At 36.4% G+C, this 24,216-nt stretch overlaps 1 protein-coding gene across 10 annotated transcripts in view; it reads right to left on the bottom strand.

Moving 5' to 3' along the window:
• The window catches only part of PTPRQ (protein tyrosine phosphatase receptor type Q), a 146,151-nt gene that overhangs the window by 80,086 nt on the left and 41,849 nt on the right, over positions 1 to 24,216 (bottom strand). For all 10 annotated transcript variants that reach the window (XM_075747610.1, XM_075747618.1, XM_075747678.1 and 7 more), the window contains 12 exons: positions 22,359 to 22,487; positions 21,437 to 21,583; positions 19,628 to 19,800; positions 17,020 to 17,230; positions 15,132 to 15,284; positions 14,832 to 15,011; positions 13,959 to 14,066; positions 11,176 to 11,457; positions 7,947 to 8,129; positions 7,309 to 7,410; positions 4,740 to 4,860; positions 790 to 950 (listed from right to left, as the gene is read on the bottom strand). In XM_075747610.1, coding sequence (XP_075603725.1) covers positions 790 to 950; positions 4,740 to 4,860; positions 7,309 to 7,410; positions 7,947 to 8,129; positions 11,176 to 11,457; positions 13,959 to 14,066; positions 14,832 to 15,011; positions 15,132 to 15,284; positions 17,020 to 17,230; positions 19,628 to 19,800; positions 21,437 to 21,583; positions 22,359 to 22,487 — 1,950 coding nt within the window. The remainder of the gene's footprint in view (positions 1 to 789; positions 951 to 4,739; positions 4,861 to 7,308; positions 7,411 to 7,946; positions 8,130 to 11,175; positions 11,458 to 13,958; positions 14,067 to 14,831; positions 15,012 to 15,131; positions 15,285 to 17,019; positions 17,231 to 19,627; positions 19,801 to 21,436; positions 21,584 to 22,358; positions 22,488 to 24,216) is intronic.

Genomic DNA, 24,216 nt, shown 5'->3' with positions numbered 1-24,216 from the left:
GGAGGAGGAACTCCAGGATCAGTTCCTAAAAAATCCTGCCCTGAAAAGTCAGTTCATATTTCCACAGCAGCTTCAATAGCAAAGACTGGGAATACCTACAACCTGATGATTCCAACAGTCTTTTGAAGGATGGCTTGGATATAGAAGCTAATCCTGCCAGGGATTGTGTGTTGGGAAGTCAGTTTATCCATGCAGGATGATTCTCAAATATGCCTACATACTATCCATTTTGAAACAGATTGTAGCAATATAATTGATGGGAAAACCAGAAACAATAATTAAACTGAATGACTTTCAAAGCACAGTATATAGTATGATCATTCATAAAAGTTATCTACAATGTTGGAAGTATAACATCATTAAACTAGAATAAACAAATCAGTGTACACTTACTGATTTCATTTTCAAATTAAAACCATTTCAGACTTGTAAGACAGACTCTACAGAGTATTTTTCCTATCACAAGTTGTGTCACAGCAAGATAAAGAAAAGCGCTATTAAAATATATTATAAAATAATTTGATTTATTTCAAAATTTAAAATTTTATTATTTTAATATCTTACCTGTCTCAAAGGGAAATGCAAAGTTTTGCTCAGTAAATTAGCAGAAATACTCATCATAATTTTATAGAGCCATATATACGTGTACACACACACAGAGACAGGTAGAATGTATCTTCTTGACCAGAGAAATGCCATTTCTACTTCAGTAGCTTTATTAACTTAAATAAGGCTGACAGAAATTTAAGGCTGAATGAAATTGAAGATTCATAGTATATATAAGCTTACCTCCTTCAGAAGTTCTGAATATTATAGTATCACTTTTTATGTTGCCATCTCCAAATCTTGTACTTGCTGTTAGGTAAGCGCTATACTCATAGTTATTTTCCAGGTCTGTGAACTGCAGTGATGTTTCTGTTACATTAACACTCCTTTTTGACATTTTATTCCTAAAGAAAAAGTATTTTATTAATTATATATACACACCATTTCTGTATGTATACAACTATGGCATATGATATAAAATTGAAAAATGCAGTATTGCGGTAAATACAAATATTTTAGGCTTTAAAAAAAGACTGGGATAACTTTTGTCTTTTATGTTGAAAAGCTCGCTTTTGCACTGTTGCATCACAACAGGGCTCTTAATTTTGCTTTAAAAAAACAAACAAACAAAACCCCAACAGAAATATATTTCTAAATTACAGCAGTAAAGATAATGATTATATGGAATATCAAGGAGGAACATGTCCATCTAGTAAATGCTATTAAATGGTTCTGTGGTACCCTTGGGAAGGACACAGTAGGGCATAACTAAACTGTCTGCCTGGACAGGAATAGCGAAATATAAAAAGATTATAGCAGGGAGCATGCCCTACTGTGACTCTGTGAAATTGGTCAGAAGGCTGAAGTTATAAATGGAATAATAGAAGATGATATGGAACAGGAATTAGCTGGTGCTGAGTTAATTCTGGTGGAATGTAGCAGGGGATCAGAATGGAACTCTAGTCAGGTCAAAACCCGCCTAGAAAGACTACAAGATGTAACATTAATAAAACGCTGGTATTAGCATAGGTATGAAATGATTATCAGAAAGTAAAATAAGATACAGAAATAACTAACTTGAGTTTTAAAAGTCTGATATTCCTCATTAAATTAATGTAATATTTTATGAAAAAATAGCAGGAAAAAAAGCTAGCTAATGTTCTATTCCTGCAGAGATTTCTGTATGAGCGAGTTCCCTGTGCCTTTAATGGGATTTTGTACAGGGATGATAATTTGACAACTAAACCCAAATATCTTGCTCCAGGAGTCACTGTGGAGGTCTTTACAAACAAGAGAAAGAGTTCTAATTCTAAGAAAAAGAAAAGGGAAAGGCTGATTCAAAATTATTAGATGGGTTGATTTTCATCCCTTGATAATGAATGTCCTGTTAACAAAGATCACCATCTGATACCCCTGAAATAAAGTTACATTAACAAACAATTGGAATGAGAAAATGCATGAGAATGAATAAACTAAATTCTCCTATCCTTGTCAGATTTTAAGTGGAATGTCTCTTGATGTGGGAAACGTTCTTGGTAACAGAGAAAATTAACAACATTTACATTTTCCCCAAACTTCTGACATTTTGAATACTCAGTAAAGAGATACAAAAGGTTGCAGCTGCAGTTACCAAATTCTATACAAAGAAAAGATGTATTTTCCTGGATCTTTGCCCAATATAGTCTTAGTATGGAAAAAGTAGCTTGTTTTAATTTAAGTAAGAGTTAGATCCACAGCTTAGTGTTGCAAACACTTCCATTCTGAGTAATTGCATTCTTATAATATCTTATTTGCCAAAAAATGTTTCCACAATCAGGCATAGTTAGGAAGAAGACAAAAAGCTTGGGGTGTTTCAAGAAAAGTTGATATTCTGTTTAGAAACAACTGAGATTGCAATCAAAATAAGAAAACACTGATCAAAGTGAGTGCAGTCTTCACAGACAATGAGAAAGTATCTAGCAAAATAAGCTAAGCCCAGGAATTTTAATGAAGAACAGTATTATTAAGTTTTAAATGAGATCTTTCAGAAACCTGTACAAAAGAGGTTCTAAGAAATTGCACACTTTCACTTGACAAAGACAGGTACCATATATTGTTAAAAACCTGTACCTCAAAGTAGATCTAGTCAGTAAATATATCACAAAAAAAATTGCTGAACAGGATAATGCCAAAAGACAATAGCTATATACTATTTCAGCATTTTTGTTAATATGCCTTTAATACTCTAGAAATGCAGACTCGGGGAGTATGAGTTTGCAGACTCAAAGCATGCGGAAAGTTGCTTTGCTTCCTGCTACCACCCAAAACCACCTTGTCCTGGGACAAATTCCATGAAAGATAATAACAACGAAAATGTTACAGATACTACCCTTTCTATTCTAGTAGTTGTGGATCCTTGTTCTCAGTCCATTAAGGAAAGGTTACCAAATTCTCTATGACTGTTGCAATATATTTAAGAGAAGGAACATTTATTTAACGTCTGTATTAACCTTCCTCTTTCTGCTTTATTGAGAGGCTCTGGGATTAACAGTTTCCCCCAAAATATATTAAATGCTTCCCAAGAACAGCAATTATGGCACAACAGTTTGCCTTGTCAAATCTCACCCTCCAATGCATCTTATGAAATTGTATAGAAAATTCTGTTAAGTACTTAAAATTCTGCCCCCTCTCCCTCCCCCCACAAAAAACCCCCACAACGCCCCCCCCCCCAAACCCAAAACCTCCAAGGAAGGAGAGAAGTTGTGGCCCCTTTGAAGGCAATGGGAGTTTTTCTCCAATGCCCTTCCCTCAAGATGATACCTAATGCCTCTCTAATTTTAGATATGGCACAGTAAGGACAGATAAGACAGAGCAAGGAGAATATGGAAGGAAAAAGGACAAGGCTTACTGCATAAAGTTATGTGGTTGCTAAATTCAAATATTTGGAAAGATGGATCAATTAACAGTTTTTAAATAATTCTTACTAATTCATTTGTCAGAATAACAAAAGCAGTAAGCTTTAAGGCAATATAAGTATAAAAAGTTGAATAACCTCAAGTCTTTGAACACAGCCTGTATCAAATCCATAATCCTTATCGTGAAGTAACTCTTCCCTAGCTACAGGATAGTCTTTAATGTTTTGTGTGGTTAAAGAGCACCTAACCTTGCCAATACAGTAGAAGTAACAAGACAACCCAAATTTAACTTTTCTGGAAAGAAGAGCTCACTCCACTTTATCACCAACTCAACTAGAAGCTAGAATTTAAAAAAAAAAAAAAAATCAATAGGAACTGAGGCCAAACTCTATCCCCAAATTGTCAAGTAGCATTAAAATAATAAATGTTAGCTCAATAGTAGTGTGTCTATAAAGACTGCTGATTTGCACATCTGGTTCACATCTCATCAGGTGCACGTTAGCATTTGCTTCCTGCACCTTAGTAGTGGCAATAAAATGGTACAGCATAAATGTGATATATTAAAAGTGATTAATAACAAAATCTTTTCACTCCCAGTAGAAGTTATACATGGATCTTTGAAAAAATGCCACATCAGTAGCCCAAACTATGTTATGCAGAGAATAGGACAGAAGCTGCAAGTTCTATAGTGACAAAACTCCGTTTTTTTTAAAGGTGAAGAAAGATCCCAAGAGAGATGGCAGAAAAAGACAGAATTAGGGGAAAAAAAAGGGCAGATAGAAAAAAACCCACACAGTAAATGAAAAATATCTGTTAAAAATAGTTGTTTGCTATGAATATGATAAATATAAAATATAACAGCAGACATAATGGATAGCACGTACAAAGACTCTTAACATTGCTCTTACAAACTTCCTACGAAAGGAAGCAATATTTCTCTCTTTTAAGCCGATTTCAAATCTCCTTGACAATTTAGCATAGGTTTGTGCTCTGCCTTACAATAGGCCTAATCCAGATATAATGAAAATAGTCACCATGTTCTAATTTAAACTTGAATTCATTTACCGTAATATAACCTTTAGAAAAATGTTGAACATGCTTACAAAATATTTAATGCCCCAATTTTCAGCTACTACATTATGTCTGAATTTGTATATACAAAAGGCTAGTTTTTTAAGTGCTGGATGAATATTAGTTCTCCAAAAACGTGTAATCAACACATTGTGTAAGAAAAACCTAACATTCCTGATAGGTTACAGATTAATATTTATCCTCAGAACTATTTCCAGAAAATCTTACCAGACGTAAACTGTGTAATAGAGGATAATTCCATTTGGCTCCAGTGGAGGTTTCCATGACAACTTCACAGTGACACCCGACAACTGTTTTACGGAGAGGGATTCTGGAGGAGAACTTGGAGCTATAAAATGAGAGAATAGGACACAACATCTTGTTAAACAGCTAAGATCAGTGGGATATGTAGCATCCTTAAATAGGTTTTTAATTATTTGTGATGGAAAGTGAACTTTGTAGTACACTGGTACAGTATCTATCAACTAATGTTAAGGCACAGCTTCTTTTCCTTTTCCTGACAGATGATAAAAGAAGATTTTGCATGGTGGTGTTAGAACATCTGTTTCTGTGATTCAATGGAAAAAGTACTTCATGAGAAAACAGAACAACGGGTAGGTCACAGTGATTCACCTACCATCCAAGTACATTGCTGTAATACTTTTCTTCCTCTTCTAATAAAAGCAAGAGCTTTATAGGTATGAACAAATGTAAAATACAGCAAAATAGTTCCCCTGAGGAAAAAGAGGTGCTGTAAAGAATTATACAAAGCACTAAGAGGTGGAAAATTGGATAAGCATAGCATTGAGAGATGATAAAAATGTGGGATACTAGGCAGCGGTAAAATCTATTCACTCCATCAAATAAGGACCACATTCATATATTTAACATGTCACAAGGGCAAATATAAAGATAGGCATGGACCGAGACCCTTAAAATTAATTTTAATATGAACTCTACATGACACTGTATCACAACTGTGTAGGGAAACACTGTAAGTAAATGACAATGTTAGACCATGTTTGATTTTGTTCTAACTGAATTACTCTAAAGTTTATATAAATATTACTGAGGGAAAATATACCTATGTATCAATAAGTGATACTGCCTTGTGTTAGCATGTTATTGAGAAGAAAATCTTTATCTTTCTTCGCAGATATAGGTATCACTATGTAGTAATATTAGAATTACTTTTGTTTATCTCAAATTAAACCAAAGAGCATCATGGACTAAAAATTCAGGTCATAGCTGTAGTCATGCATGGAAATTGAGAATATGAGCATAGCTATTAGCAAATCTATGAAACATTTGGTCTGAACCTTGGAACACTGTGTTCCTGAGAATAAAGTACATGTGGTGTATTATGAATATTGCTGTTTTTCAGTTGTTATTCTTTCTTTCAAAAGTTCCTTCACTATCTCAAAAGTTGGCATAAAGGTTTTAGAACTCTACATTTAAGGAAAAAATATTTTTCATGAACAAAAGCTCACTGATTTCAGTGAATGTCTGTATTTACTAGCGAAAAAATAGTGACAGCTGTATTTAGTGTTTTACTTGTTATATTATCCTCAGTGGCTATATAATAAAAGGTCTGTCATACTGTGAATGTCTTGCATATTTGGCAGGTCTGGTTCATTCTATAGTTCTTATTCAGAGGATATTTTTTGCTTAAGAACAGAATCTACATTGCTTTAAATAAAAATACTCTATGCAAAATATGGATTTATCCAAGTTTGCTGTTCCCAGTGTGCTCCAGCAACATTACTCTTGAGCAAAGGTTTATTACTGACGGTGTGAATGTAAGCCCATCAACATCTTAGAGATTTGGAAAGATCCATTATCATCAAAAGCTGGATCTTAGGCAAGTCAGTGCTCCCTAAGACATGAAAAGAGACTTAATTTGGGAATGTTTGGTGGGATGTTTGTGTCAATGCCGCTTTAGTCTAGGTTCTCAGAGACCTCCTCCCTAAGCAATAGAGACAGACAGACATAGGCTCCTCCAAAATGTGAGTTACAGCACCTAAGTTAAGATTCTGCTTTGAATTTTTTCAGAATTCTCCCTCCAGAAAATATGGAGGAGACCAATAACTTCCCACAACTAAATTGGGTACTGAAAGTACAAATATCAGTTTAAGATTCCTCTGCTGATTTGTGACCTACTGTACTAATTAACAGGGGATGCAATGACTATGTTCTACTCTCAGCCTGCAGTGCAGAACACCTGCCTGCTCAATTTGTAACTCCAGTGCTATAGATGATGGACTTTGAGCTTTTTCATGATATTAATAATTCTACTTCTGTATTTATATATCTGTACATGCATCTGTTTAGAAGAATCAAAAAATCTCCAAACAAAAGAACCAGAAACGTCCCTGGACCATTCAAGCTACCTTTTGGTGGTTTTCCATTTCTCCAGCTCTCCCATGTCTGCAGAACCAAACACAGTATTTAATTCTACCATGTTGTGTATTCGATTAAAATAATATTAGTTAACTAAGATTCCTCAACTACATAAGTTATTGGTAAGACCAAATGGCCATACACAGCAATTTTGCCATTTCACATAGCTTGTACTGATAAATATATTAAATACTAGATAGATAGAGAGATGATAGATAGATAGACAGACAGATAGATAGACAGATGTGTATGTGTGTGGATAGATAGATTCAGATATCAATATGGAGATATAATTGCAAAAAAGTATATAAAACCTACACATATTTTATATGAAGTGTAAGATTAGTTTCGAACCACAGGCAAACAATGATGCATTGCAACTTCTGTTCTGACTTACCATCTTCATCAGTCAGTATATGCAGAGGAGCACTACGAAGGCCCTCCCCCATTGTGGTACTAGCAGACACTTCTACAGTATATTCTGTATATTTCTTTAAATCTAAATAAAGAAGAAGAATTCAGTAAACCAACCATTTCGTGGGCTAAATTAGGTGTTTTAATGGACCGTAGTAGTTTTGAAATGCTGAATAGGCCCATCACACTGATCTGTGTCTTTAGAGACTGAAATAATCATGAGGAAAACTTGAACGCAAAGTATTCTTCATGAACAAAAGAAGGAGCAAAGCCCTAACTGAGTTTATACTTCATATTCCTAGAATGCTTTTACAGTTTGTCCTTGGCTGTACTCTGAGAATTTACTGATTAAGGTACTGAAGTCCCAGCATTAACTGCTGTGTCATGCCTCAGTAATAATGACAGAACACAGAAAAAGATGCAAAGGTGAGTAGAAAGGGAATATCCTGGTTTCAGTTGAACAGGTAGCATATATGTATATATGCATATATAGCATATCTTTTTATGTAAGAACAAGAAGGATCATGTCCAACCAACGAACTAATTGATCTGCATCAGTCTGCTGATCCCTTCTCAGAACAATTTACAGTTGCCCTAAGTTCCAGATCATTATATACTGGCCTGTAATACGTAGCATCAGAAGAGTAGTGTTTATGACTCTTTGCTCAGTTCCATTAGTCCTCTTGAGATATATTGTGTAGGTCTGTATGATTCCATTGGGAATGGATGGTGGAAAAAATGATAATTCAATTTCCATGGATGAGATGTTCCTATAGGTTATGTTTTCTGGTGCAGAATCAGGAACTAGAAGACAAATTTTAGACTCATAGAAGATTTCAGTCAGTTTCATTGATTTGTTAAGCATTTTCTTAAACTGGTTTAAATGAAACACATTGTAAACATTTGGATTTTTATCCTATTTTTTGTACAAAATAAATTTTAAAAGAGGCTGAACTGGAAGATCAAAACCACATGAGACACACACACTGTAACAACAAGGCATGCATATTTTTTTTTTCTTTAAATAATTGATGAAAATAATCTTAACGTGCCAGATAAAAAAGTATGGAGCATGACACTAAACTTTCCTTCTAACACTCCATAACTATCACTGCAACCCTCCAAGTTAGCTGTTGTTAGATTTTCCATGTTGTGCTGCCATAATTACACTTTGTACCAGCAACCTGCATTTTCTTCCTTTTCCCTGGGTGATCTATACAAACTGTATGAATACTTGTATGGAAAAACAAAGGGAGCCTAACATATAGCTGTAAGGGCCCTGAGAGCATCCCCTCTCCCAGAGGTATGGCTGCTGGGGCTCAGGGCCAGCTTAGCAATAGGGTAGCCAAGGGCTGCCTCCTCCTCGCTGGTGACATGCTCCCACGCAATGCTGCAGTGAGGCTGCAGCCAGGGCTGACCACTGGCCTCTGGGAGCTGCCTTCAGCTGGGGCTTTTGTGCTTTATCTCTGTCTGAGCTACATCTCCTGCTGCATCACTGCCATGGCTGTGCTTGGCCACAGACCTGGTGATCTAGTCCCTGACTTACAGCCTGACATTACAGCCAGACCTCAGCTTGGCCTCATCACTACAGACCCGCACAGCTGGTCACTGGGCTGCGTCTGACTTGGTTAGTGTCACTGAACCGGCTAACTCACTTTCCTGGCTTGACCTCAGACCAGCCTCATCAACATGGAGTGTTTGGCAATCTGGACTCTGTACTGCGCCTGGCTGCCATCCCCCAGACCTGCCCTGGAGGTTGGCGGGACAAGTCCTGGCCAGTGAGGCCCCTGCCCTGCTGGCCCAGGGACCCTCTTGGCTCTTGGCTGCCTGTCCCTTCAAGAGCAGCTGGCCCTTGCTGCATCATGACAATTTGGTTTTGGGTGCCTGTGTCTGTCTGTCCCCAAACAAATACACAGGTATTTTTTCCATTACCCAAACTTGGGTCTGATAGCATAATATGTCTTATTCCAGAAAATCATAATTATACAGTCTGGCGACCTGGTCTAGTGGCGGGTGCCCCTGCCCATGGCAGGGGGGTTGGAACTAGATGACCTTTAAGATCCTTTCCCAACCCAAACCATTCTATGATTCTATGATGATACAATGATAGCACAATTTGCCCAAAAGGTCAAGTAAGGCATGGATATGTTTTTAGGATGCCCTAAACATTCTTATAAATGTACTGACATTTGCTGAAACTCTGCATTCAAATAATTTCTGCCTAAGCAATATCCAGAAAGGGGATAAATGCCGTGAGACACAGTGAATTCTGCCTAATTTCATGGTAGAATGGTAACGGAGAACTCCCAAGAGCTCTTCAAACACACCAGCCCATTAATAGCTAGTGTTTCACTCTAAATGCTCTATTCTCCAGATTCTCCCTTGGTTTTATTCTTCTCATCTCAGAAGATGTTTTTGCAGCTTCTCATCTCTATCACAGGCAGCTGGAATTCAAATTTGTTTTCTGAGCATCAGGGGAGTTAGGCACTAAGAACTAACTGCCTTATAATACAACTTAGACAAAATATGGATGTCTAAGCTAAAGAGAGCAATAAAAAAGGTTATTTTCTAAGGACATTGCATCAGTTGGACAGGTGTCTACATACCTATGCTATCTGACCAAAAAAAAAAAATCCTCAAAAGTAGCGTGATGTCTTTCAAGAGCTAGCTCGGTGCTTGTGACTACTGTTCAATGCAATGTAAGAACTAGGTGTTTGTGTCCCCATTCCTTAACAGCTTGACTTGTTAGGCAGGCCTAGACCATAACTACTTCACACAGGAAAAATCAAAGTTCATTTCAGAAACAAGGAGGAGGAGCTCATAGTGATTCCACTGTGTCTTAACAATCAAGGAGCCAGAGCATCTCCCTGCTCCTTCTGAAAGACATCAGTATGTGCATGTCTTTCCTTACTGAGAAAAATGTGATAAGGAGAGCATGCTTAGTTCCAGGGCTAGCTCTAGGAATAGATAAAGTCTATAGTTGTCCAAAGTAGCAAATTGGTGAAGATGGCAAAAGCCCCCCCAAAAAGGATGATCATCATACCAGTGTTACCTGGATATGACTGAGTCCTAAAGGAAACTAATCTTCATGTCTGTCTCCCCAGCCACCTTTCATTCCTGAGTCTACAGCTTAATATAAACATCTGTTCCTCCATGAAAACCATTATCCTCAGTTTTTTCTCCAATACCTCTCCTGTTTAGCTCCACTGAAATTTTAATGACCCTCTGTTGATATTTTAAATTCCTTTCCCTACCTTGTCTTACCTTACAGCTATTTATTTATTTCAAGTCTCTTCCTATGCTTTGTTACACCTCCTTAATGCTCACCATTCCCAATCCTCACCTCTAAATTTACTTTCCTTTCTTGGATAAACTTCATCTACTCTAATCCTTTGCTATTTTGTTTTATCTGTACCTTCTCCAAAATATTTCTAGTAACATAAACCACTTTGTCTGCTACAAAATAGCACTTATCTGTGAATTCTGATTTTTTTAACCATTAGGATTGAATTCTTATAAAATTTCAGTTCATAACTTGAATCCAAATTGCACTCATTTTTGAAACCCCTCCTTTCCTACAAAAAATTATTTTCCTGCAAGACACAAGGAATCTTCAAGGACAAATAGCAAAATATATGAAGTCCATCAGTCATAAAACTCCCTACTGTTTTCTTTCCCTCTTAATCTTCCTTACTATTTCCTTACTTTTGCTTTGTATATATAAGAGAAAACAGGGTTCAAACTTGATGCTTTGCAAAGCAAATACATACTTTTAAAATGATTAACCTGATCTCCTGGTCATCAAAGGTCATGGAAAATTTACATTTTTTTAAAAAAAATATATACTCACCAGTTTCCAAAGTTCTCACCAGAAGTGGGGAAGATGACTGATTCCCATGGCCGAGTCTGGTGAATGCCCTTACAGAGATGTTGTAGAGGGTATATGGCTTCATTTCACTTAGTGATATACTTGTAGATGAGGCATTTTTAATAAATAAATCATTGGAATCACTGTACAGAACTTCAAAGTGAGTTATGAGACCATTAGGCTGCTCAGGTGGTAACCATCTCAGATTTATTTCTGTTGCAGTTACATTTATTAACTCTACATTTTGGGGTGGGGAGTCTGGTTCTGCAATACAGAAATCAAAGAGAGAAAAAAAACCAACCCTCTGAGACTTTCAATTAATTGAATATAGGGCTGATGTCATAAACCTATTGGATCCTAACATTTAGATTAGCTAACTCTACCAAAAGGGCTACACTCAGTCAGTCAGTCAGTCACTCACTCACTCACTCACTCACTCTCCATCTTAAAGCCTTACCACTTTTTATCTAAGTTAATTTCAATATGTCTTCTTTTCCACTCATAAAACCAGGCATCTTTTTGCATCCCAGACACTTTAGCTTTTCTGGAATTTCTTTTCTCATCCACTTACAGATCTATCCAAAACTGCATTTATTAAGTAAAAAATGTCTTCTGTCTACTGCTCTCATGCAGACTGATCCTTGAATCCTCTCACTGTATTCCTCAAATTCAAGTCCTTTAAATTTAGCTGAATGCCATCTTACTGCTTTCTTCTTAAATAACCACCCATTTTATTTCACACAGCCAACCACTGAACCAAGAAAGGGACTATATGCACTGTAACTAAATTCCCTTTAGTTTACTGATACAGCTGCTAATTGATGACCATGAAGACCCCAGGGTAAATCTCGCATGCACTGGTGTGAAGGTCATGCACAAAAAAAGTCTAGCTCCAGGGTATTGTGTTGGCTAAATCTACTGGCAACATCTGAGTTCATGTGACTCCAATGAGCTAATAACACATGGAAGTGTTGAAGGAGTGAGTGGGCTGCACTTATGAATAAAATCAGCTTTGAATGTCAACCTTGATTCCTCTGAAGGCTTCATCACTTCACCCCTGAAATAATCTGGTTTTAAAATTTAATAAAATGTACTAAGAACCCAGGACTATGTGATTCAGTTTGTGCAGAAATACCTATATCCATATATTTCAGAATTTATCATGAATTTTTTTGTCCTAAAGGTCTCACAAATCACTTTCATTCCTGATTTCTGAGCCCATGAATGAGAAGTGTTAACTGTAACAGATCACTACTCTCTGTATGACAAAACTGCCCACATGGATATTTTCCACGTGAAGAAGCTTAATTTTCAGTTCAAATGCATTTTGCACTTTATCTGGTATGGTAAAATATTTAAATGCAACAGCCTAGTGTCTTCCATCCTACTATAAGTTATCTAAGACAGATGTAGTGAACTTTTATTTGGAGGTATCTTTCTTTTCAAGTCAAACAAGTTTTCACTCCTAGGTTGACTAAAGTTAGCAGACATGAATCTCAATCTGAATTACCTCAGGAAAACTAAAGAACAACAAGAAGAAAAGAGTAATTACACATAGCCTTAAAAAAAGGCAGGAATTATTGGTGGTTTTCTCATTAGTTTCCTCAAGGCTTGCACACATCTCTTACCAATGGATGAACTGCTGGCCTGAAACTCCACTCTGAACAAATTTCAGTGAAAGAGATATTTAGGTAATGTTCTGTTCTTGTGATATGCCTTTTCTCTGCAAAGACTAACAGCATAGAAGCATGCAACCTTTAAAAAATTTACGAGCACTTTAAGTTTCACTGTTTAATTTGATATTTTGGTTGATTGGTTATTCATATCATCTAAGCTTCATAAATCCCCATGATTTTTAATCCTGTAATCCTTTGCTCTCTTTTATTCCTCCTTAATTATTTTTCCTATATTGTAGCATATTTGGCAATGAGAGAGAGAAATGTCAACTGGACAATTACCTTCTTTATTACTTTGGTAAAAACTGGAAATAACTTTGCTGAAACCAGTGAAAATATAAACCTGATATAAATGAGAAAAGATCAAGGTTTAATACTGATGACTCTGCTCTGTAAATCAAATTCCCGTGTTCTCTTTGCAGAGGCCAGTGGCAACTCCAGCTACTGCCCCTGTGCCTTCATGGGTGGAGACTGCCTTGCAAGCAAGCAAGGAAGATTCAGAAATCTTCATAAGCTAGTATTATACCCTGCAAAGGTAGTATTATACCCTACATTAAAACTATTGATTGGTCTTAAAATGCATAAAGCCCCAAACCTGTACAAAAACAACTGCATATAATATCATTCAGTATAAAAAAACCTTATAGACAGCAATATGGCCTCTGAATTGTTGAAAGCTCTTATTTCCAGATGCTTCAATCTAATTTCCATATAACATAAAAAAAAAAAGAGAGAGAGAGAGAGAGAGAAGCTGGAGTCCCAAAGAGAATTGACTGTGGTTTAAATGGTGCCTAGGGACACATTGTTTTCAGTGAAGGAACCTCAGCCATGCAGCTTTCTTCCCATTTGTCTATCAATCAGAGTTGAAATTAGTTGATTGGTATTCATGCTGCAGCTTTCATCATTATTTCTAGCACTTACCTAAAAATGGACTGAATGAAGTCACTGACTGATAGCAGACTAATAATTTCAACAAACATTGATTTTATTTGTATACTTTATTCCCCTCCTTATGTATGTGCCCAGTCTTCTGAAGAAACACAAACTTCAGTACAGAAACCAAATCATCATTGCAAACAATGTATTTACCGTCTTCAAGGGTTCTCACGAAAACATCATTCTCTTCAGATAAAGCACTTTCTCCAATTGTGGTAGAGGCTGCGACTCTCATTTTATAATTTGTGTACTTTTTTAAACCTGAAAAGATTAAGTAATAAAAAAAGACTGTTGACTTTTAAAACATATTTTTTCCTTATAGCTACTTATAAAACTATAAAAATGGTTACTGTTCTAAGAGGTTTTGACACACATTTGTCACCTAAAAGACAGAATATGTATAATACCATATATGTGGGGAGAGCCAAATAAGCACTCAGTCAAATCAACAGATTTTGAAATAAGTCAACCAGCTTCAACTCTGTAAATAGGCTTAAGAATTTATTTATCAAAACAAAGGATGCATATGCGTACATCCAAATATGTGGTTTTATTCTGTATGTATTACTCTGATTAGCATAAATAGATGCCTGAAACCCCATGGGGAATGCATTTTCTTCAATTGCTATTGAAATTACCACCTTAAAAAAGAAAATTATTATTAATGTCAGACAAATACTGTGAAAAAAATCCTAGTCTGAAAAAGAAAAGAAAATCCTTTTCACAAATTACTACTCATTACCTTTCACAAATTACTAATTGGCACATTTCACAAATTACTGCTCGTCTTACCTAGTCCTCTCCTCCCATCTCACATTCCCTACATACCCCTCCACAGTAGAGAAGTCTGTCAATAGTGTCCCAACCTTGCTTTTACACGTGGTGGTGTTCTCTCTGTGTGGATATGTGTTGATGGGGGAGATTTTGTCCATCTACCTTGCAAATGGCTACATTACATAAAGTTGGAAAAAATAATTTTATATAATGTATTTGCAAATTATTTTTTTTAATCAAATGACACTGTACCTGTCATAAGTAAGCTGTTGTTTGAAGTGGTTGTGTGGAATGTTCTTTCTGTATCCAGTTCCATCGCATAAACAGTATAATGAATGATTTTCCCATTGGGATTTGCTGGAGGATCCCAATACAGCAAAACAGAGGAGGAGCTAATATTCTTGTAAGATATATTTTGTACTGAGCTTGGAACTTAAACAAAACCAGAAAAATATAACAGTAAAGCCAATAAATTATTAAAAAAAATTTAAAAGTTCAGCGAAAGAAGTCATGCATGTTAACTTTGGTAGTATCAGAATTACAACACTTTACCTTGTTCACATGTCCTGACTGTCAGAACTGATGGTGGTCCTTCTCCAACAGCAGTGAAAGCAGACACACTGATTGTGTAGTCTGTGAAAGGTATGAGGCCCTTTATAACATATGACAGTTCTTCAGCCAAAATGTTAATGGTATACTGATTATCTGTGATTAAATGGAGAGAAATAGTTACTTACTTGTAAACTCTTTTATTTTCTTTTGCATTCGAAACTCACTTTGACATGGTGACTTGGAACTATTTTATTACAAAAGACTCAACTTCCATGGCAATTACAAAAATCTAAAGAAAAGTTTACACTCTGCCTCTTAACTGAATCAAGAAGAGGCTATTATAGGTCCATTTTCATGTGTACAACAGATAGTTTGGCCTAGGTGAAAGAATGAATAGGCAAGAACTAAACCCGTGAGGTTTATACTGACAGGTATCTCAAAAAAAAAAAAAAAAATTGAGAGAAATCTCCAAGGAACTAGGAAGAGATATATTTGCATATGGCCTAGTTTCTCCAGTGACTTCAGAACCATGGCTCCTAGGTTGATGGAGCTTTTAATTTTTTTTTTTTAATTTTTTTTTAATTGAGAGAAACAGATTCCCTCTTCCTTGCCCTCCCAACGGTGCTATAATAACTATACTTGAAATGGCTCCTCTCACGGATCCCTTCACACTAGTATTTTTAGCAGAAGAGTTGTGGTCAGCAGAATGAAGAAGTCATACATGCCCACAAAGAGTTTTTAGTGCATCTGAAATAAAGTTCAAAGTCAGCCACAATCCAACTGTGCTAGTCAAAATCATCTGTTACAAAGCAGGCATTATGCCACTGCAACATGAAAAAGTGTGGGTGCTTCACTTATCTGAGTGTCAGGCTCAGAGTTTTTCAGGACCGGCATTAAAATGGAGGCATCTAAAAATCAGCAGACCCTGCTGAAAATTTGGCTGTCAACAGCTTTAACTACTATAATAACTACTATAAAATAATACTTGTACGCTAGACTACATCAGATGCTATCTGAAATAAATTTTTCAGCAAGAAAGACATCTTTTAGCAACTCAATACCTCAAGCAGTACAAGGCCATAAAAAGAAGATTCACATTTAAAGCACTGTACATTTCTCTGTATGACAAAGAAGATTCTTCAGGATTAAATAGTACAGAAAAGATCCACTGTAATTTAAACTAATGGATTAAATTCTGGTTTTAGATACTGGTTTATATGGAGGAATTCAGTGACTTCTTTAATAAAAAAATAAAAACTTGACTTTCTCCCTACTGTTGGAGAATTCACTGTTTAAAATTCACTGTAAAAATTTGGAGTGGTATTTTAAGTCCCTGCCTGTCAGCTGAGGCCTGCTTAATGATTTGTAAATATCCATACTTGGTAAAGAAACACTGGTCCATTGATAATACAGAACAAGTGTACACACTAATGACATCACCATGTCATGGGGGTCATCTCCACCTGTTTGTCACCCATATAGCAAAGTTGTAACTTTTTGACCTATTTACCTTCACTGACATTTGGAAACCTATTAGTCAAAAGGCTTAGAGAAATCAAGGTCTCTGAAGGGCTTGGAGATATGTTAATCCCTGACAATCACACCTGCTTTGGCAACTGTAATAACTGATTGTCTATGCAGCTTGGCTGATGGCTTTCGGGTGCTCCTTTCACTAGGAACAAGGTCAGCTGGGTGACAAGGGGCTAGTTCCCGCCTGTGTGGCATTCCCATTTGCTTCAGAAGGTTATTTGGTAGTAAAAAAATCCGACTCCAGCAAATGACCCATTCATAATTTGCTTGAACCATGTGCTAAAGATCATATCTGGGACAGTGATGGGGGTCCTTTGGAGCAAAGGAGCAGATAGAAAGATATCCTAAAATATCTTACCCAATGCAGAATGTAATTCTGCAGCTCCATCTATAGCAGGCAAATTATCACCAGATACACTTGTAAATATTACTGGGGAAGCTGTCTGAATGCTGGGAAACATTTCAGCTGAACCTTCATATAATTCATTGGCTATTTCCATTGAATTCCAAGTGGGAGATGGCTTGATGTTTTCATTTGTCATGTATGGTTCCAAAGAATCAATCAAATACTAGAATTATAAATATAAAAATAAATCACAAACCTCATAATCACTGAATTATTTAATTAAATTTATATATAATATAGAAATAGTGTTTATATATTTGTGCATATATACACACACTATATATAAATGTTGGTATACAAACATTATCTTTCATTATAAAAATAATTAACTTTGCAAAATACAATATTTCTCATGAAAAAGCTCAGCTGCCAGTAGCCTACAACCTTTTATTAATTTTTATTGTTTAAACAAACACGACATTCTTTTTATTTCTTAAAATATGGGTTTTATAGTAAAGTGGTAATTTTAGAGCAAGGCCTTTAATGCTATATCCTTGGAGTTATATTGAATAGACACGTCTGAGTTTGGGAGATTCCATCTGTACCAAGCATGTTCTGAAACAGGGTTGCAGGCACTGAAAACAAGAGTGCTTCAGATGCCCCTACTAGGCCCTGAAGAAATGGAATAAAAGGTTGACTAGACCTCTGAGAGGCAATAAGGGGAGAAGGAGAAAACCAGAAGCTAATGAAATAAAGGGGAGAGGGAAAATAAGCAAGTATATATGTGAAAAGGGAGAGTGAAAGGGAGGTAAGTGATACAGAGGTCCATAGGACAGAAGGGACAAAAGACAAATGTTGGAAAGGGATGGCAGTAGATATAAGGGGAGCAAGAACTACAAAGAGAGGAACAACAAAAGCAGAAGAGAAAAGAGAGACAGCCTAGAGCATAGGTACAAACTGGTGTGTAAGCACTAGATCATTATGCCCCTTCAGAATCTGGGACCAAATCCAGGACTCCAGTGTCTCTAAATTGTTCTGCTGTCATCTGTGAACACTCCCCACTCACACATATGGCCCACTTCACTGCCAGAAAGAGATGCTTTTACAGTGATGTAACTAATACACATTAGCTCTCTCCCTACAGCCTCTGGATGGAGAGAGGGCAAAGCAGCTTTTTTACTGCTGCAACTAGGGGGGATTAACCACAGGCAGAGATACAGAATCAATCATCTCACCTATGTACCAACAGGTAAAAGCTATATATGCCTCATCTTCACCAACATTATAAAGGAAAATAGTAACCGGTGTGGAAATACTCTTTGCCTCTGGGGATCTTCCACTTATAATAGTTTTTTCTTGCTACTAGTTATTGAGTACTGCTAGCACTCTGGATCCAACAGTTCAAATCCTGTAGATGCTTTAACCTTGGGTCAATGGGGTTCTAAATAAAGTAATGCTTGTTATGGTTTGGTTTGGTTTTTAATTAGAAAATTACATCCAATAAACTATAATAAAGCAGCAATGATGCTAAACTAGGAACTCAAAAATTAGGAAATCCTATCATTAAAACATGTCTGTGCAGACAATTTTCATTTTTTCTGTCTGCACTATGATACAATCTTTAATTATAGAGTTATATACTTTCATTTTCCAAGGACGCCTGCTTGTTTTAATGAATGGATCATTATCCTCATTTTTTTCCCCCCTTACTTCTTATTTAATGTTTGGCTCCAGGGCTCTATGTAATGTATGTCATTCAACTTGAAAGCAAACTCCTTCATTGCGGTCTACATCAAAAACAGATTCTGTGTCAGATCCAGCGAAAGACATTGCTGTCTAAAAAAGGAATTATTTAGACTTTGGGCTCCTATGTTCAAAATTAAGACCAAAAAGCCCTACCTCAGAAAGCCCTCAATCCTGAGCTGAACGTTTGCTAGGGGTCTATAGTTCTGTGCTGCATGCTCAGAGCTGCCCCATCTATGCATGTAGAGCATATCAGCACCCAAAATCCAGAAGCTAGACTGACTGACAGCATAAATCTCTGAAAAGATTTGATCTGGTAGACGTGCACAATTATCCTTAATATACAACCATAGCATGCAGTTAAGCATGTAGTATCAGACATGTAAATTCAAGGATACAAATGGGGCAGAAACTCTAGAGGTGTTTGTCTTGCAAGCAGAGCACTTGACCAGCCTTGGGAGACTTATCTTGAATTCACTTCTCAGAATTCATACCCGCATCTTCTAGGAGTTTGCCTGAGTGGCTATGTAGCGATCTAGACACCTAAATCTGTACTCTTACTGTTAGGTTACCCTATGCCGCAAATAACTTAAAGGCTAGAAAGGATAAGACTGTGGGCTATGGCTTCCTGCCTTCAGTAGCTAAGAAAGTCTGGATCATTCCACCAGGATTATTTATTGTTTTCATGTTGTGGAAACAGCATTATTGGAATGTCTTTAAAACCCAGCCAGAGAAAGAGGGTGGGGTGAGGAAGGTGGCTTTTAAAAGCATTGACAACTCATCTGTGGTGGCTAATTCCACATTCTGTAGCTATCAGATAAGGTAGAGAAGCAAATTCAATCTAGCAAAGAAATCCATATTAAAAAAAAATTAATACCTTATTTTTTCCTTTGAGAATACTGTTTTCCAGAGTCACCTCTGTTTCCTGCATGTGTACTTTAACTCTATACTGGGTAATGATTCCATTTGGTTGTTGTGGCTTCCTCCAAACAATTTTTATATATGTGGCTTCCACTTCTGCTAGATGTAAATCTGATACAGTACCTGGGACTAAATTTTCAAGAAGAAACTTGATTTAATTAAACTTCTTCGATTATTACAAGCTTTCTCAGCACTGCGTGCAAAGTACAATAGGCATTTAACCAAACTTCATAGCCTTTGCGTTGCTTCTGTGCAGGTAGAGAGTTACTTCACATGGGGGTTTTTTTAGCAAACAAGTTACAGTTCTAAAAATATGCACACAGGTTTTTGACATATATGGCATATGTACAAATATGGTCAAATCCTAAGAAAATGTGATTCAGGATAGCTCTGCCAAAGTCAGTGCACTGGAAGCAAGAAGACCTTTGCTAGTTTACTGTAAGGAAGTCTATTGAAAATGAAAGCTTAATTCTAAATTTATCAAAAACATACAAAAGTGAAATAAAAAAACTTTAAAAAATTTAACATGATACATCTTGTTCATTTCATACTGTACTGTATGATACTGTACTTTACATAGGACTGCCAGAGACCAGAAACATTTATATTCAATAGAATGATATTCAGATTTGATATGAAAAATATTTTTGTCCTAATATACCACAGAAAAAGACATACTTGGTATTACTTGCATAATGAAGGTTTGCTGATTTGGCATTAAAATGAGACATTCTATGTCATTCTAAAAAAAACCCACCACCACCAAAATCCCCTTTGGCTTCTGATGGTGAGTTTAGACAGAAGATCAGCATGGCTGTACTGAGGGAGGCCATCTCTGGAAATTGTCTCTGAGAGCTGACAAAAGCAGATACTTAGGATACTTCAGGAAAGAATATGATAAATAAGGATAGGTGTTCCTCATGCTGTTACACCTTGACAGCAAGCATTGCAGCAATCACTGATTGAGAGGTTTTCTAAATTTGTGCTGTGTGGCATAAACACAACACAAAAATAACCATTTTGAAACTGCTTGCCTATTACATACTGATTCTCGAATTTTTCTGGTTGCGTTCTCAGCCGCAGATCCATAATCCTGCACAATCTCACACACATGTAAGATAAAACTGCATTTCTAATGAGCAAAAGGCTCTCACCTGGTGAGCGGACTATTGGGAGCCAAAGTTCTCAAACGACAGAGGAGATGGCTCTGGGACAGAACCAACCACTTGATTGCCCCAGGACAAGATCTCAACGTTGGCGCTGCCTCAGACCTATGGTCCCCAGTAAAGTGGCTCCATTAGAAAATGGTGTGGGGCCTTGGATTTGGTGAAAATTAGTCAAACAAGATGTTTAATAAGAAACATTGGGGCTCAACAAACCAGTCGTGGGAGAAATCCTGTGCTGTTCTTTCTCTTCCATTTGCTGCCATCTAACGGACAAGGGGGGGCCCTGCAACTTAATTACCGTACCTAAAAATAACTGCTTTCATTCAGTCAGAAACGATGTTTCTTTCACAGTCCCTGAAGGCATCTGATAGCAAGTAAATTTAGCGACAGTGTATGAACTAAAAAAAAAAAAAAAGGTGAAATAAATCTACATAATAAATGTTCAGCTAATTTATTTCATTAGCTTATTATCCCTCTCCTGTAAGTCTCTTACAACACACCCATTCTTTCCTTTGCAATTACCGCAAAGGCTTTGAAGGGAAAACTGAAACCAGTTATTGTGTACAGCCTATTTACTTCACTTTTTTATGCTTACTTACCATCTGCAGGCGTGAAAACTGTAAGGTTAGTCTTTGGCCCCAGCCCAGCACTTGTCTCAGCACCGACATACACATCATATATTGTAAACGGCACAAGATTACTAAATACGAACTTATGATCTTTTGTGCTGTTATCCAGAATATGACCTGGAATGAAAAATGAAGAGATTCTAGCTCAAAAATAAAAATATTCCATTATTTGCTTATACTAAATATAGCTACTTTCCAGGATGATGAACAAAGAAAAGCAAAATTTATTTGTGAAAAAGCTAGTTTGGCGTCAACCTCACGGGAAATAATACTGAATGCTTGAAAAAATCCCCCAAAACCATCTCAAGAAGACATGGATTTTAAGAAGTGTGTGTGGAGGGGTTGTTTATAAATTAATTTCTATTGCTTCTCCTGTGTGGTCATATAAAAAACACTAGTATACAGCTCATTTACTTCTCTACTTAACTACATGCAGTTACATAACTTCTTTAAACATACGTGTCCGAGCTAAAAAAAGCCACAAAAATTCCACAACAGACTCATACAGTTGACTGTCTACTTTATGGGAATGAAAATCCTTCAGAAATCTTTAACAGAAAGAGAAAAGAGTAAAAGTAAGGTACAGGATGATTTGGATATATAAGCACCCTAATTCAGCTGTGAGCTTAGCCTGTTATCTCTAAAAGAGTGAGGAAAGCTGGTTTTCTCCATTAAGAATATCTAATGTGAATTTCATTGTGTACTCTTCCTCATGATGGACAGACTTATCCCTTAAAAGTGATCTAAAAACTATTAAAAAGCCTAATAGTGAAAAGGATACGTAGCACTGCTTTCAAATATTCATCTTGACTGGCAGGGACACTAAGAATGCAAGTGTAAGGCAATAATCACAAAAAAAGAAAAAGAAATAAAACCATCAATTCAGACTTACCAGATGGTCCATACAGCTCAACTCTGTAACTAAACCTTCCTGTTACTATGGTTGGTGGGTCCCACATCACTGAGAAAGACTTTGCTGTGATGTTGCTTTTGGCAAAATTTTGTGGTGGATCTTCTGGAACTTAAACAATATTGGAAAAAGTCTTTGAACATAAAATAATTTATATTAGGATTTCCAAGAACTACATATCAGACAATTCATTTTAAACATAAACATTACATATCCTGAAGGGAAGCTACATTAAAAGCACATCATCTCATTAAAATGACTTATTTTTATTTCATTTCTTTTTTAAGGTAAATCTCACAAAGGTATCAAGAGAGCTGGTAGGACGCAAATAATCCTTAAAAGACAGAGGTGGCAGGGATTCTACCAAGTTTAGCACGGACTTCATCATGATATAGATTACATACAGAAGATGCTCAAATATGATTGTGAGACTCAGCAAGACAGAGCTCACATTGGGTACATTTTCTTCCTTCAACAGGTTCTTTTTTCATATAGACAATACTTCATATTTAAGATTCCGACAGCACTAATGATATACTTTACTATCCTAAAACATAAGCCTGGAATCAATTAAGCTTGCAAAAACATTGCATACTTGAGCAATTTTCTATTTTCAATAAATTATTCACATAAATTAAATGAATCCAATACTCAAGTGATTATGGAATCTGATCCCTGTCCTTTCTAAAGCATACCTCACTGCATCGATAAGTCAATGACAGATTATTATTGAGATGAAAATCTGAATCCAAAGACACCTAAAGGAGGTGGAACTTTTTACATTCATATAGAGTAAAAACAAACCTGATTTTCAAAAATGCTGCATATGCAAGCAAATTTATGGGAACTGCTTGATATAAATTTCTATGAAAATCAGGTCTTGGTATGTCATGTGTGAGATTTCAGCCAATATGGAGATAGAGACTGATCCTGTAAACAAATATGCAAGTTAACTAACATAAAACTCTATCATCTTTTGTAAAACCTAATGTACAAATGAAAGAAATGAAAAATCCTACCATTCCTAAAAGATATGCTATACATTAATGACTACTTAATCATTCTTAGTTATGCAAATTGCATCAGCTACAATTGCACATAATTCTGAAGTATCATCTTAAGAGTCCACTTTTTTTTTCAAGGTTTGAATCTTTTTCTCTTTGTAGAACTATCCTCCCCTTGACAGCCATCCCAGCAAAGGAAATATTTGCATGCTGAGCCTTCAATAAATACATATAATGAGGCATTTTAAAATACTTTAAAGAAGTAGCCCTTTTTTCAAAAATCAAAGTAAGGAAAATATCATCTTTGTCAAGACCCCAGGAGAGGTTCAGCATGGCTCAGAAAATTCTGGTTGGAATAGGATAGAAATAATTTGCAGCATTTTAAAATGGAACATCAGTGAGCTATACAGTAGGGACATATATCACCTTCATCTGTGTGGTGAAATGGACATGACAACAACTCTGTGTCATGCTCCTGTGTGAGCAGGAAAGTGATGTCTGAAATAAATGCGCTCTCCATCTTCCCACCTGCTACCACAAACTATAATCCATCAATTCCTCTCCCTCAAGCCTCACCTCAGACACTCCAGTGGAGGATTGGAATGTGAGGTTTTGGCCATAATGGGAAACTGGTAACTTGGTGGGGGTGGTTAGTGTGACACTAAAGAGATTCTTGTAAGAACCAAGACATTTGGAGAAGGGAAGTGGATTTTAGTAATTACAGAGAGACTGGATGATGGTGCTTGATATTGGAGGGGGAACCTGTTACAGTAATTGCAAAGCAACACTCCTAAATCATTATTTTATTATACAGGCTATACAGATACATACAAACT

Source organism: Balearica regulorum, chromosome 1 (genome assembly GCF_011004875.1).
Source record: "Balearica regulorum gibbericeps isolate bBalReg1 chromosome 1, bBalReg1.pri, whole genome shotgun sequence".
In the NCBI taxonomy this organism is placed as follows: Eukaryota; Metazoa; Chordata; class Aves; order Gruiformes; family Gruidae; genus Balearica; species Balearica regulorum.
This window is presented reverse-complemented; position numbering and strand designations above follow the sequence as displayed.